General features: G+C 37.9%; 1 protein-coding gene and 1 long non-coding RNA gene across 3 annotated transcripts in view; one reads left to right on the top strand and one right to left on the bottom strand.

Moving 5' to 3' along the window:
* Window positions 1-15883, bottom strand: part of side-II (sidestep II) — a 667447-nt gene that overhangs the window by 160132 nt on the left and 491432 nt on the right. For both annotated transcript variants that reach the window (XM_069499951.1, XM_034972675.2), the window contains exons 5-7: window positions 10976-11089; window positions 4979-5182; window positions 3428-3588 (exon numbers count right to left, since the gene is read on the bottom strand). In XM_069499951.1, the coding sequence (XP_069356052.1) occupies window positions 3428-3588; window positions 4979-5182; window positions 10976-11089 (479 nt within the window). The remainder of the gene's footprint in view (window positions 1-3427; window positions 3589-4978; window positions 5183-10975; window positions 11090-15883) is intronic.
* Window positions 1-15883, top strand: part of LOC138402698 (uncharacterized) — a 461836-nt gene that overhangs the window by 75734 nt on the left and 370219 nt on the right. The window lies entirely within an intron of this gene.

The raw sequence follows: 15883 nt of genomic DNA, 5'->3' as shown, positions 1-15883 counted from the left end.
CGACCTGTCACGTACTATACCTATTTCACTTACACCAGAGATGATTAGATAGAATGAAAAAGTATTATTGTGTAAAGAAACCACAAGATAGCGAAAACTAAATAAAATAACTTGTAAGCAAAGGCGGCCTTATTGTTTAAAGTACGTCCTTTGTTAGTTTTAAGTGTCATAACTATTTTAAATAATTAATTAAGGTTAAAAAGCATGTCGAACCATTGTGATGTCACATGCCATATAATTCATAGAAGCTCGCATACTAAGCGCGTGTTCTGACGTTTGATAAAAAGACACTGATTTGACTTTTTGACTAGTTGTCAAACACCGGATTCAAAAGTTATAATAGCAGGAAAACCACTGTTCAAAGTGAAATTCTTCATTTTTGCTTCGAACGTAAGGCAAAGCATAGCGTGTCGACGTTAGGTTTTGGCGGGGAAATGGAAAAATGAAGTTTTTCAAAAAAAGTCAATATGGCGGCTGTATGGTGTCATTTTCAAATGTGAATGTTTTACTTTTTACACTTTTTAGTGCGTTTATTGGCAGGGCAGTCGTGTTATTTTTTTAAATTATTTACAGCTTGATTTAAAGTTATGATAGCGTGAAAAGTATTGTTATAATTTTCATTTTTGTTTGCAAGGCAAGGCAAGGCAAGGCTGGTATAGCGTGTGTAGGTTCTCGTGGGGAAGTGCGCGGTCGCTGCGGCGAGGGATTCAATGAGCGCAATAATTGGCGCAGTCGAGCGTCGTCGCGCGTCGACTAACTGCATAATTGCTGCTCGAGGGGCGTTCGCGTCCAAAAGATGATGGGTCTGATGGGTTGTGGGGAAGGGTAATAGATTCCCGAGCCTCTGCAATTAAAGTTCCGCTAACAACAGTCACTTTTTTGTCTTATTATCAAAAATGATTTAATAAACTGAATACAAAAGTAAAAACGCTAAGAAGTATTTTACAATGTTTTTAGCTGTTTTGTTTTCTGTTTCTTTTTATCAAAAACATTTGGTTTTGATAATGTTAATGTTACCTAATAGATACTCGTATACCTATCTTAGCCTAGGCAAAATACTCCTTTAGCTAGAACAGTCTTTTACTCGCCAACAGGACCTTATTACAAATCCTCCGCTGTCCGTCCATCCGTTCGTCTGTCCATCAGTCAGTCTGTTCGTCCGTCTGTCTGTCAGCGGGCTGTATCTCGTGAGACGTACTAGGTAGAGAGTTGAAATGTTCACAAAATGTGGTCTATTGCCGCGTTGTAGGCGGGGCATAAGTTTTGCACACTATACAATGCAATACTAAATCACTAAAACTACAAAATGAGGCAAAATGAGGTTATTGGTATTGGAATGTGTTTAGGTAGTATACCTAACAATAGCGCTAAGCTTTTGCTAGCGTTCTGGTTACACTCTGTATACATAGATATACGTGAACGATGTCCATTATCAATAAAGTTCCCATTAAGTAGGCCACTTACCCTCGAGATAGCGGCCAAGAGTGAATTCTATTATTTGTATTAAGGCCATAAGGTCCGATGTGGCCGATCGAGCTCTAATGGTTATGGGGAGGGTAGTTCCATTGACTTGGATACACCGCTAACCTAATTAAATGTCCTTCGATTGCCTATCGTGCGACATTTATAACGTAGCAGATGACTACGCAAAATACTCTGCTCTACTTGGTCAATATTTTAAGTGGTTGTGGTTCTGAAGATCTCCTTGGCGCATTGAGCGTTGAGGTCTTAAGAGAGGTTCCATGTTCAATTCCCGGCAAGGGCAATTTAGGAATTTATAATGTTAAATTGTCTCTGGTCTGGTCTGGTCTGGTAGGAGCCTTTTGCCGTGGGATTTGATTATGGGATGCTGCCGATCGTTCCAGTACGGTGCCGTGTAGAAACCGATATGAGTTTGATTAAACTTCCATATCCTTTCCAAGTATGTTTCCAAGTGATCCTGCTTTCAACTCAGATTGCATCATCACTTACCACTAGGAGAGATCGCAGTCAATGGCAAAACTTGAGAACCAAATTACGTTTGTTGTTGAAGCGTGACAGGGGCACACTTCAACAACAAACAACAAACTCTTACACTGGAATTCATAGTCAAGATAGGGGCTTCTTTAGAGGACGATCCAAACAATATGTGTCATGTTCAACCTTTATGTAAGGAATTAAGGTTATGTATGACACAATAATATGTCGTCTGAGTCGTCCTCTAAAGAAGCCTCCTCACTATGAAGTGTGAAGTGAAGTGAGTTAAAGAGTTAAAGTACCCAATGTAATGCATCAAGTTCTTGTAGGATACCTAGGTATCTAATTCCATTGCGCTTATTGGATAATATCCAGCAGGTGGTATTCACAGGGCAATTCGGAGTCTATTCAAATTGGCTCAAATAAAAGTGTTATCGCATCGATTCTCGATTCCCCCGTACCGCCATGGTGCTTGCGAGCACGCGCTGGCCATCCGCCAGCTTTCTTTTCCATTGCTGCATAATCGCTGATATCGTATTCATGATTATTATCCACTAAATATACTTTATGAGTTGCCGATAAGCCACTGGCTTAGGACGATTTAGTATTTGCATAATTTCTAATACAAATTAAACTGGCGTGAAAATTAAAACCCATTCGCTGTAGGTGCGAACATTCGCTGTACAGCACTTGTAACGAGCAGTTTGGAAAAGTATAATATTACAAGGTACTATGGTCTCGTTCACTCTAAAACCACGTTGAAACTAAATTAATATATAACTTTAGTAGTGTAAAATTCTAAAATATTAAAAATTAAGATGTTTTATAAAAAATCCTATCGATACTTAAATGTAAATTAATAATTGTTTTGTACGTGTTACTATTTTATTCTATTCAGTCACTAAGTGCGACTTGTTTTTAAGAACGTTAGGAAAGTTTATCATACTGACTAATATTTCCCTTTTCCCCTCAAATGAAGCGTCAAGATTGTGCTAGGAGTAGGTACGACAATAGTGCAACGGGTAGGGTTTGAACCAGTGACTTTTCGGTTTTCATTAACCGTTTAGTTATCGAGGCTCTAATTATTATATTATGATATATTGCTATCTAGTTAATACATATAAGTTAGGATTGAACGTTGTACAGTGGTTATAATATAGCTACACACGGTTCGCCTTTCTTCGGACACTACATTTCTGTTGACAGAAGTAGAGAATCACTCACAATAGTGCAACATTTATACTAAGGCTATTAGTATGTTCTAAGTAGTACTAGTATATTATTCTATAGTTTTAGACCGTTTATGTTCAAGTTTCTATTCAATACTTTTGATCATTATTCACTGCTACAATATGGGCTGCATAGACTCTTAAAATTAGTTAAATATTAATTTTAGCTCCTTCATTGCTTTTCATAAAATCTTCCTTAGGTCTCTGTTCATCTGCTCCTTCAGCTAGGTGTAGGTACTCACCGTTATCCTCTTCAGCTGCCGCTTGCCCTTGTGCCACGTGATGGCGGCGGGCGGGCGACTGCCGGCCGACTCGCACGCCACCTCGTAGCGTCTCTCCGACGTCAGCACTCCACCCTCACCGGTTTCTGAAGGCTTCTTGATGTCCACTGTTAGTGGTCGCACTGGAATAGAAGATAATCTTTCATTTCTTAAGCTTTCCGAAACGGTAATAAAGTTATGAGATTTATTTATTTTATTTATTTTATATCTAATTAGAACGGCAGTGCCACTTACACTAACTAGATGATTAATAATAAATTTAAATACAAATAAAGGTTCAAGAAAAAAGACATAAAATACAAAACGATAAAAGATCAAAGAATAAGAGATAATCTAAGGGATGATTTATGCTAACACGTGGTGGGCGTGGGCCGTGCCACGTACGAGGGGTGGACGAGGCACGGATTCAAAACATCAGGAACATTTCATATGAAGCATTTCATGCTTCACCGTGTGGCGTCCGTGCACGGACACTGCAGGATTTTGAATATTTAAGAATGGAGCCTGGCTTACCTACTAGTCCGCCATTTTTTTCCAAAATAACAGCCATGAATAAAACCTGTATCAATCAATAGCTGACATCATTTCAAACAAGTATTGTATGAGACAAAATCTTCCAAAGTGTCACGTTTCTGAGATATGGGCTATCAAAGTTGTACTGGTGGCTAGACTGTTGTACTGATGACGCCACCAGTACATATTTGATAAGTTATATATCTTTTATCAATCAATAACTAGCGCGATTTTGGAAAAAAAGTAAAATGGCGTACGGCAAAATACTCAAAGCACATATCGAGCAGTAGATCCACCAGATCTAACAATATTTTTACAATAGTTTCGATAACTGCAAAGTGTCGCTACTAGATGGCATTAACAGTCGCTTCAGTACTGATTGAACATACATATTACAAATTTCGTCACTGGCAGTAAGCGAAACCGTGGCCTAGCGGTCAAGGCGTCGAGCGCGAACCCAGAAGACGCAGGTTCGAATCCTGCTGGTTCCGCAACTTTTGATATGTATTTAAAATTATTCAGATCTTACAATTGTAATTTCACAAAGTAAAGTCTCATTTGGTACAATACGAAAGCCAAGTTATCTCACTAATGCAGCAGGTTTAACAGACAAATGCCGTCAGGATGCTCTGTATGCAGCAGTCCAGAGACGGCGTTATCCGAAGCACTTGCTCGGAATTAAATTACTAGTTTAGCTGTCTAAGCAGCAGTTAGAGCGACTAACCTAATTCTAGCTCTAAATGGATTTGTGGTGAAATGTCTTCGTGATTTGGCGTGCATAAATACATGTACTTATGAAATTTGTGTTTGAATATTTTGTTGCTTTTCAAACATTTTATGATAATTATTTTTGGTAACGTACGTAAACGTTTCTAATGTGTAATTTAAGATGTTTTTTTAATGTTAAAAATGTATGGCGGGCCACAGCAGTCTGTTCTCTATGACGTCACCCGTGTTGTGCTCACACTCCTCGTCCGTCGAAGGTCGCTCGATACTTACAGAACATGTCCAGCACCAGTGAGACCTCCTTGGGTGGCACCAAGTGTGAGTTGGCGGCTTGACACGTGAACACGGCGGCGTAGTCCGCGCGGCGTATGGCGGGCCACAGCAGTCTGTTCTCTATGACGTCACCCGTGTTGTGCTCATACTCCTCGTCCACCAGCACGCCGTTCACCAGCCATCGGACTGAAGGCTCTGGTCGACCTGAGGGTAAACATTATAGGTATTATTCTAACTCGAAAGATGATGTTTAACCAGATGACCGATAAGTTAAAATAGTCTCAATTGTCATGATTTATTTCAAATTGTAATTTATGAGTGTGTGTGCAAGGTGTGTGCCGGGAGGCAACACAGTGCCGGATGGCCGAATGTCATAATTTTCAAATAATAACTTATCGTTTGAGTCAAATCACATACTTTTTACAACTGCATTAAGTTTTAGAAATAATCTCATTGGATGAAATTTCAAAGAAACTGTCATTGGTGTGTTGTTTCGATTCAGACCAATAGCATACACTGCAATTTCGGCTGTATGAATGAAAACGACTTCCTAGGGGATTTTTAAAAAACTAAATGCACGCGGACGAATTCACAAACATCATAATATTGTAATCTTCTTTTTTTTCTAAATATATAAAAGGAAAAGGTGACTTGAGAGGAGACTGACTGACTGAGTGATCTATCAACGCACAGCTCAAACTACTGGACAGATTGGGCTGAAATTTGGCATGCAGATAGTTATTATGACATATACACCTGCTAAGAAAGGCTTTTTGAAAATTCAACCCCTAAGGGGGTGAAATACGGTTTTAAAATTTGTATAGTCCACGCGGGCGAAGTCGCGAGCACAAGGTAGTTATATATAAAATTCAAAGTCCTGACTGACTCACTGACTGACTTATATTATATCAACGCGCAGCCTAAACCGCTGGTCCTACAGACATGAAATTTTGAAGGTGTATTTTTTGTAAAGACTAGGTATCCACTAAGAAAGGATTTTTCGAAATTACATCCCTAAGTGGGTTAAATGGGGGATAGAAGTTTGTATGAAAGTTCGTCATTCTTCAATTTATTTGCATGAAAATTGGTTTTTGAGTTTTCGATCACAAATAAAGAATTCAGTTTTTGTGATTTTCAGTGTTTCAGAATTATTGGAAATTCAACCTCCACCTCGATTTTCTAAATTCCACCCGAGCGAAGCCGGGGCGGGTCAGCTAGTAAACTATAAGTAATAAATTATTTTAGTCTAGCACTTGTCTAGCATTAGTACCTAGTAGCGGATCGATTTTGATCGCCATTTAATAGTTAGGTAGATACATTAATTGACAGCCTTCATGATATTATTCAGTATAGATAATCACATCTGTTAGAGACCGCTTTGATATCGGCATCAAAAGCACTCGGTTCGAGTTAAATCGCTAATAGTGTTTCCACTCGCGTGTTATCTAAATCTAATTCAGAGCGTCAATGGATTCAATTAGGATTTGTGTGGGAACCTCCTCACACCGCATGCATCTGTTCACGACTTGACAAGTTACTCGACGCGTTGGCGCGCTAACTTAGGTTTTCATTTCGTTAACTAGTACTTGGTTAATAATTTTTAGGGTACCATCCCTAAAAGGAAAAAGAAACCCTGATAGAATAACTTGTTTGCCCATCTGTCTCTCTATCTGTCAAGACGCATTTTCTTACCAGAGGTACCCAACAAGTTGCGAATTAATATCAAATTAATATCAAAAATTCTTCGGTCTCTTGGTCAACGAAACCTTTTTTTTGTTTTTATTCAGATACAAGTTAGCCCTTGACTGCAATCTTACTTGGTGTTAAGTGATGATGCAATCTAAGATGGAAGCGGGCTAACCTGGAAAGGGGTATGGCAGTTTTTATTAAACCCATGCCCCTTTGGTTTCTACACGGCATCGTACCGGAACGCTAAATCGCTTATCGGCACGGCTTTGCCAGTAGGATGGTAACTAGCTACGGCTGAAGCCTCCCACCAGACCAGACAAGAAATTTAGAAATTATAAAATTCCAAACTTCTTCTTATCTATACTTAATACTCTCTGGTCGTCAAAAACTTATCTAAAATACATACTCTCTGTATTTCAAGTTGAGTTAGAGTATCGTTTACTCGCAAAGCATCGATCGCTAGAAGCGGGTGCTCAATAACTGTACATTAACAAATTGATTTGCAAAAAGCGGTCTAGTTTTAGCCTTTTCATAATTGCGAATAAAGCAGGTCACGAACGCTCTCTCCGAGAAGTGGCGGCCTAATTCTCGCTGCTACTTGCACACGCCAAATTATACTCTATCAGCACAACAATAAATTTCATTTTGGTACACTTATTTCCAGGCCAATGCACAACACCAGAGCTTAATGCTTATTTAAATTAGATTTTGGTGTTAGACGTTAGACGTTAGTACTAACACGGGGCCTGAAATAATGGGTCGTTGTAGATATTTTATTCAATCAGGTGTTTTCTGGTTGGAAATTACACCCAAACACGTAATTTATTGCATTTTTGTTTTTATCAAGTTGGATTTGTAATCCCGTGAGAACTCCAAAATCAAAAATTTCGGAGATTAAAAGTAGTCTATGTCCTTCCCCGGGATGCAACTACTTTTCGTAAAAATCGATTAAATGCCGTGCCATGCCAGCAGAAAGACAGACAGACACACTTTCGCATTTAGAATAGCTACTAGAAAAATGAAATTATTAAGTACAAACAACAATTTCTGCAAAGACGGATATTCACTTATTGCAAAATAAATACTTTACATAAAAAAGTGATCACATAATCTCTAAATTCAGCAAGGATATAAAGCCTCCAAAAACAGGGAATGGGGGCTTTAAACGAGTACGTGCAACAGGCGACCCCTCAAAAACTGTCCTAAAAACAGCCCCAACTAAGCCCTCGTCATTAGAAAGGCATCTGCCCTTACCATCATTGAATCTTTTTAGGGGTCCGTAGTAAACAAGGAACCCTTAAAATTTGACCATGTTCGAAAGTGGTAAAATAAAATGTAAAAAAAATATTCAGGGCTCCCCTACCCGTAAAGTGGAGTTGAATTTTTTCTTGTACATTTCATGGTACCTATAGGGTGTCGTTGGATACGTCTTCAAAAAATAATGTTGTATGTGAACACCATTTTTAGGGTTCCGTAGACAAATGGCAAAAAACGGAGCCCTTATAGATTCGTCATATTATCTGTCTGTTTGTCCGTCTGTCCGTATGTCACAGCCACTTTTTTTACGAAACTATAAGAACTATACTGTTGAAACTTGGTAAGTAGATGGTATTCTGTGAACCGTAAGATTCTGTAAGATTTTCACACAAAAATAGAAAAAAAAAATTGGGGGTTCCCCATACTTAGAACTGAAACTTAATTTTTTTTTTTCATCAAACCCATACGTGTGGGGTATCTATAGATAGGTTTAAAAAAAAATATGATATTGAGGTTTCTAATACCATCGTACATTACCTTGTTAGTTGTGTAAAACAGCCAGTATATTGCTATATATTGCTAGCTGATGTCCGCGACTTCATCCTCGTGGAATTAGGTTTTTTAAAAATCCCGTGGGAACTCTTTGATTTTCCGGAATATAAGGTCTTTATTTATACCCATGCAAAAATCACGTCAATGCATTGCACCGTAATTGCGACGTGATTGAAGGGCAAACCAACAAACAAACACACTTTCGCATTTATAATGTACTGATTGTGAGGGGCAAGTACGGAACCCCACCTACGCGTGGCCCGACACGCACTTGACTGTTTTTTTCGTTTCTAGTGAGATACGCTTCAATCAATTTCTCGATTATGTAAATGTCTGGCACCCCACAAATCTCCGGCACTTCGCCGTCATCAGATAAGGAGCTCTTCAGATTTGATTTGATTTGTCTAATTCGAGGGTGTAATTATTTAAAAAGTACCGCTTTTGTGGGCACGAGGGGTTTTTCTTCTGGGGAAAAATTTGCGGTTATTGGATCGGACATTTTCATTACAATAAAAGCGTATTGAGTAGATTATTCCGTACTTTTGTAGGCGAATCTCTTAGTATTAGTTGCGAGTATTATTGCTTTTTCAAGCCGTGGTAATCAAAAAAACCGATATTTAGACGTTGGGGTCCCAAGGTGCTGGAATGGCGACCTCACACCGGAAGGCGCAGAGTTGTACAAACCGCCGCTAGGTGGCCGGACGACATCAGACGAGTCGTAGGGAGCCACTAGATCCAGGAGGCCCAAGACCGTGGCGTGTGGCATTCCCTACAAGAAACCTATGTCCAGCAGTGGACGTCTATCAGTTGTTAGTGATGATGATGATGAGCCTAGTGACTGAGACCTCATATTCGGGTGGCCGGGGGTTCGATTCCGGGCACGCACCTCTAACTTTTTGGGGCTTTGTGCGTTTTAAGCAATTAAAGGAGAACATCGAGAGGAAACTTGCATGTCTAAGAGTTTTTCATTGTATTTTCAAAGGTGTGTAAAGTCTACCAATCTACACTCGGCCAGGTGACGGACTGTGGCCTAAACCCTTTTCATTTTGAGAGGAGACCCGTTCTCAGTAGGTAGTGGGCCTGCGATGGGTTGATCATGATTATTGCTTTAACACTCTTTTACATAATTTACAACGTTAATTTGTTAGTGATTTTTCTTTGGCAATAATATGACAGGTACAGATAATATCCTGAGAGGAGAACTGTGTTTAGTAGTGAGCCGACGATGGGTTGATATGATGACGTTCATCTGAATATATAAAAGGATTGACTAAGTGATCTATTTACGCACAGCTCAAACTACTGGACGGATCGAGCTGAAATGTTGCATGCAGATAGCTATTATGACATATGCAACCGCTAAGAAAGAATTTTTAAAAATTCAACCCCTAAGGGAGTGAAATAGGGGTTTGAAATTTGTAAGTCGCGAGCATAAGCTAGTGAAGAATACAACATGAGTTTTTATTATTGAGTGAATCACGATGTGCTAATGCTAGATAACAAACAGATAAGATATCGATAATGTTTAGTATAAGATTTAGTATCAGTTTTTATTTAAAAAAATATCGTTCGCAATAGCAAATACCAATGTTTTGCGAGTTGAAAGCGTTTCGGTGTATCCGCTAGAGCGCGCCGCCCGCCCGCCCGCCCGCCCGCCCGCCTCGAGGCTGGAGAAAGGAAAACCTACGACGCTTGTTCGGTTTGAACCTTGTTTGAACATTCCTTTCTTTTCTTTTATTATCTTTTAAAAGAAAATTCTTAACGGCTTTGAGTTTTCATTAGATTAATTAGGGATAAAGCTTAACTACGGTTTTTTAGAATGAGATACATAATGTATAATTAGATAGGTACATTTTATAATTTAATAAGAAATGCTGACGTTGAATGAAAATTAGATTTTCATTATGAATAATTAAGTACGCTTTTAATTAATTTGGATCAAATCTCTTTTTTCGAAGTTGAAAAATTTCGCTTTTAGTTCTGTAAATTGTATCTAGTGAAGAAAGCGCATTATTTAAAACTAGATGATGCCCACGACTGCATCCGCGTGGATTTCTCTAAATTCCCGTGGGAACTTTCTAATTTTCCGGGATAGAAAGTATGTCTATGCCAAAGATGCAAGCTCCAGGATGCAAGCTATCTCCGTACCAAATAGTTAAGTTTTCTAAAAATCACGTGGAAACTCTTTGATTTTCCAGGATAAAAAAGTAGCCTGTGTCCTTCCCCGGTATGCAAGCTATCTCTGTACCAAATTTCTTTAAAATCAGTTGAATGGATGTGCTTATCTTTTCTATAGGGGGGTTTAAAAAAAAAGTATACTAGGTAGCTATGTTTATCATGATTATTATTCCCCGTTCTCCTCCAAGTAAGCGTAAAGCTTATAAAGAGATAGCAATGCATTTTAAACTGTCCGTTTAGCTTAAAGATTGAGTACAAAGAACTAGCCACTGTATGCGATGGTAGTTATGTACTATCTTTTAACAATCTAGTCGTACGTACCTCCAAGCACTCGGCATGTGAGCAGCACGTCGTCCCCTTCCTCGTGAGGGCCGAGCGTGGTGGCGTTGATGACGCGGCCCCACCTGTCCACCACCACGGGCTTCTCTGGTGGCACTGCAACAAACATCTTCAATCAGTCTTATAGTCCATTAATAGCCTCCTGATTTTAAGGGTTCCGTACCTCAAAAGGAAAAACGAACCTTTATAGGTTGTCTGTCTGTCCGTTTGTCCGTCGTGTATGTCAAGAAAATCTATAGGGTACTTCCCGTTGACCTAGAATCACAAAATTTGGCAGGTAGGTAGGTCTTATAGAAGACGTAAGGGGAAAACTCCGAAAACCGTGAATTTGTGAATAAAAAAATTAAAATGTATTTAAAAAAAAATAATTAGTATTATTTTTCAACTTTCACAATAAGATTAAAATACCAAGTGGGGTATCATATAATAAAAGGGCTTTACCTATAGATCCTAAAAAAGATTTTTATTTATTTTTATGCTTAATAGTTTTTGATTTAAAGAAAGAGAAAACGAAGATTTATCGTGCAAAATGTCGTATGTATCCTTTATAAGAATAAGTACTTAGGCCAGGGCATTTCAGTTGCCTGCAATTAATAACATCGAATGAAAAAAAATGAGTTAAATAGTTCTTGCAATGCACCGATTCTTAATAAATCTTTACCAAGTACCTACATTATCTACCAAGTTATGGCTTTCGTAATTCGTTCAGTTATCTACTAGTTCTCAAAACTTTGGAAAAGTTCGTCAATTGGCAAGGTGTAAATTCTCCTCCAGCATAAATATTTAGTTTGTTTGTTTGTTTTGCATTTCGCGACAACTAGTTCGGAGCTGAGGCGAAAAATGCGAATGTTCTACAACTTCGGTCGGAGTAGCGCAGTTTTGTTTTAACTACTTTTCCTTTGGATTTTTTTTTTGCCACAAACTATGGTATAAGTCCCGCAAATTGCTAATGTGCGCGGCCGCCATTATAGTGACGTCAGCACTAAACTGAAGTTTCGAGCTGTTGGTATAAGTATATTTATTTCGGCTTTAGAAAGTGTGGATGTTTGGATGTTTGTTACTCAATCACGCAAAAACTACTGGACGGATTTGGCTGAAATTTTGAATGGAGATAGATTATACCCTGGATTAACACATAGGTTACTTTTTATCCCGGAAAATCAAAGAGTTTCCGCGGGATTTTGAAAAACGTAAATCCAGGCGGACGAAACGGACATAATAGGTAATTCAATCGCTCGGTCCACAGATATGTCCAGATTTGCAACTAGCGTGGCCCCCTCAGTTCCTCTCGCTAAAGCAGATTTTCTTACTTGTGAAATGTCATTCCTTCCACACTTCACATTGTTTGCCAAAATCTCACGTACAAATACATTTTGGCAAACAAAAAAAGTGGCCACGGTGATAAGGACAAAACATAATCATTTTGTCACGTTCTAATAAGAGCTTAAATGCATTTAGCTATCTCTAATAGTCCTTGCTAGGGCTATTTCTAATAGTCCTTGTTCTGAGGCTCGGTCCTAGAATAACAGTGTAAATAGCAACCACTGTCTGTCAAATAAAATAATATAGATAATGTACCAAATGTATTAAAATATATTCAAATGGAGAATCCATCAAATTCTAATCACTCGATACATAATAAATAGTAATTAGGCACATACTTTAGCTGTTTAATTAAAACGTACACAAGTACAATAAATCTGTGTACTAACATAGCTACTGACTGCAGTGCGCGCAGTTGATTAATTATAATTTCACAAACACTGATACTGATTCTGAGCACAACTAAATTTTAGAGTATTCGCATCCTTTTCTTACAAATGTAATATGAAAAGGACATGCACAGTTTTAAACTTAATTTAGAGCTGTCAAAGCTCGTGACTTTAGCTGCCAGTCGCGAGCCTATTGTTTAAATTTGTGGCGTGCACTAAAGAGCCTTTAAATGTAAAATTCATGTTCCGTCCTGTTTTAGAAATATTAAAAAGAAAAAGAAGCACATATTTTAAATTTAGGTTAGAGAAAGACAACAGAATCGGCGCCACTATTGGAGCATTATTGCTCCGGCCAGACCAATGTAATCAGTGTAATCTCCGGCTGATTGTTACCATTGTTACGTCCAAACACACGCACTGGACAATCATTATATTGGAAGATGCCCCCCCCCCCCCCCCCCCCCCCATGTAATTAAACAGTCTATTCCGAATTAAGTTTTATAATCATGCTTATTTATTAAATACTAGCTTAATCCCGCGACTACACCAATTTCAAACCCCTATTTTACTGATTTTCAAAAACTGGGTTGAATTTTCAAAAATCCTTTCTTAGCGGATGTCTACGTCATAATAGCTTCATGCCAAATTTCAGCCCGATCCGTCCAGTAGTTTGTGCGTTGATTTTTTTAAATTTATTTATTCTTAAATTTTAAAGAGGTCTTACAATTTTCTAACTCGCCAAACTGGTGGGCCAGTTTGTTGGCGAGGTGGCGCTCTTAATAATAATATTATGACGTACATAACTTACTACTATAATATTTTCATTATCACTATCCATACACCTTTATCTATACTTATAATAAAACTGTACTACATATTAATTTAAACCAACCTACTTTACTAAAAGATAAAAAAACACAAATAGACCAGTCAGTTAGTCAGTCAGTGAGTCGTTTCATGCAAAATAAAACAAAACAGTAAATTAATTTGTACGAGATTTTTACTCCTTCAAACCGACCTACTGTGAACATCACACTAAATAGGTACCTACAAAAATATACTGAGGTATAAAATAATATTGTTATCTTCTCAGAGCTCTAATTAATTATCAAGTTGAACTTTGTGACAAAGGCAAGAAACATAAAGGCTTTTGACACCCGGTTAGATTAAAATGTAAATGGTCCACCCACGTAGGTAGAGTGAAAGAAAACATGCCAGTAAAGGTAGAAACGAGACAAATTGCTATAAGAGGAGTTTTCCCAAATATAACAGATAAACCTTGGTATTACTTATTATAAAGAGAATCTCGAAACCTCTAGAGCAAGCCTTTTTTATCTCCAAGTATTATTAGCTATGGGTCCAATTATAAAGCTAGAGCCACACCTGCCCGTCATGAACGCGGGATGCGGAATGCGAACGCGTTGCGGGAGCGTCCACGTCGCGAATCTGTACGTGTAGGTGTTGTGGCCGCGTGGGGTGTGCAATGTGCATGGCGTAGGAGCTTGGACGAGGTTAAATCGTCCAAACGTAGGAGGCGCCCGCCGCCACCGCGCCGCGCGCAGATGATGTTCCCGCTGCGTAGTTGCATTGATCGCGCGGGTTTGGATGAAGCCTAAAATTGTGATGATTTGTATTTTTTCTTAGTTTTATTCGCGTCTTTCGCAAAAACTAGTGATTGTGACTTTCTCAGTTCGTAAGCTATTTTAATCAGACTAACAAATTAAAGAGCTAAGTTTGATCGTAATTGTTTAAAAAAAAAAAACGAATTATGACTCGACTCTCTCTCGAAACCAAAGCCAATACCTAGGAGTAAGAAGCCATTTTTGTAATCAAATTGCATGATATCCAAATCCATACTAATGCCTGTTCTGTCTGTCTGTCTGTCTGCTACATTTTCAAGGCGAATTTATACTTACATTGATTTAAATGAAAGGTAAATAAATAAATTAGCTCCCATTCCGGGTATAGGTTACTCTTTATCCCCTAAAATAATAATTATAGTTTCCTCGGGATTTTTACAAACCTAAATCCACATAGAGAAAGTCGCGAGCATCATATACTCGTAGTATTTACAAAATTATAATTTATCTATACTAATATTATAAAGAGGTAAAATTTCTAAGTTTGTATGTATGGGGTAATCTCTGGAACTACTGAACCGAACGAAAATTCTTTCACCTGTAGAAAGCTACATTATTCCTGAGTGTACAGGAATAATGTAGCTTTCTACTGTTTCGTAGCTATCTCAAATTTTTTTAATTAAAAAAATTAGAGATAGCTACGAAAATTGTAATAAACAACCCGTGCGAAGCCAGGGCGGGTCGCTAGTCATATATAAAAGAAATCCTTTAGAATTTAATAACAATGGCTTTTATTGTTAATTTTAGAATAAATTAAATTAGTATAATAACCACAAAGTAATACCAATGCAGAATAATTTAAACTGTTGCTGGCCGCAGTATCTGGTATTCAATATTAATAACCATTATTACAATTTATAATAATTATCATAACGCAAAACACTTTCAATCTATGTTAGATACTAATATTAAACTAATCCAGACTTAATAGGACGCACTCACGCATACTCTCTCTCCCACACACAAACACACACCCACACACACACAGACACACATACACTCACACATACAAATGTTGTGAATCACCTACTAGGTATTTTTACTAGTTAATTGACTTTTATATTTTCATATTATTATATTATTGTAAAGCTTGTTTAAATTATCAAACGTACTGTTATAAATTTATATTTAATATCTATTTAAGTAATCTGTAAAAAATTGTAATCCTATTTCGCCTTATTTTCAGTCTGTTATTATGTAAAATTATATTGTATATATCGCTGTTGATTGCAAAAATAAATAAAATAAAAAAATAAAAAATTAATATTATAAATGCGAAAGTGTGTCTGTCTGTCTATTTGCTAGCGTTTCACGGTTCATCCGTTCATCCGATTTCAATGAAATTTGGTACAAAGATAGCTCACATCCCGGGGAAGGATATAGGCTTTTAATCCCGAAAAATCGGATCGTCGCGTCGGGTTGAAATTTGGCATGCAGGTAGCTATTAAGAGGTAGGCATCCGCTAAGAGACGATTGTGATAATTCAACCCCCAAGGGGGTGAAATAGAGGTTTGAAATTTGTGTAGTCCACGCGGACG

This window comes from Maniola hyperantus, chromosome 1 (genome assembly GCF_902806685.2).
Source record: "Maniola hyperantus chromosome 1, iAphHyp1.2, whole genome shotgun sequence".
Classification (NCBI taxonomy): Eukaryota; Metazoa; Arthropoda; class Insecta; order Lepidoptera; family Nymphalidae; genus Maniola; species Maniola hyperantus.
This window is presented reverse-complemented; position numbering and strand designations above follow the sequence as displayed.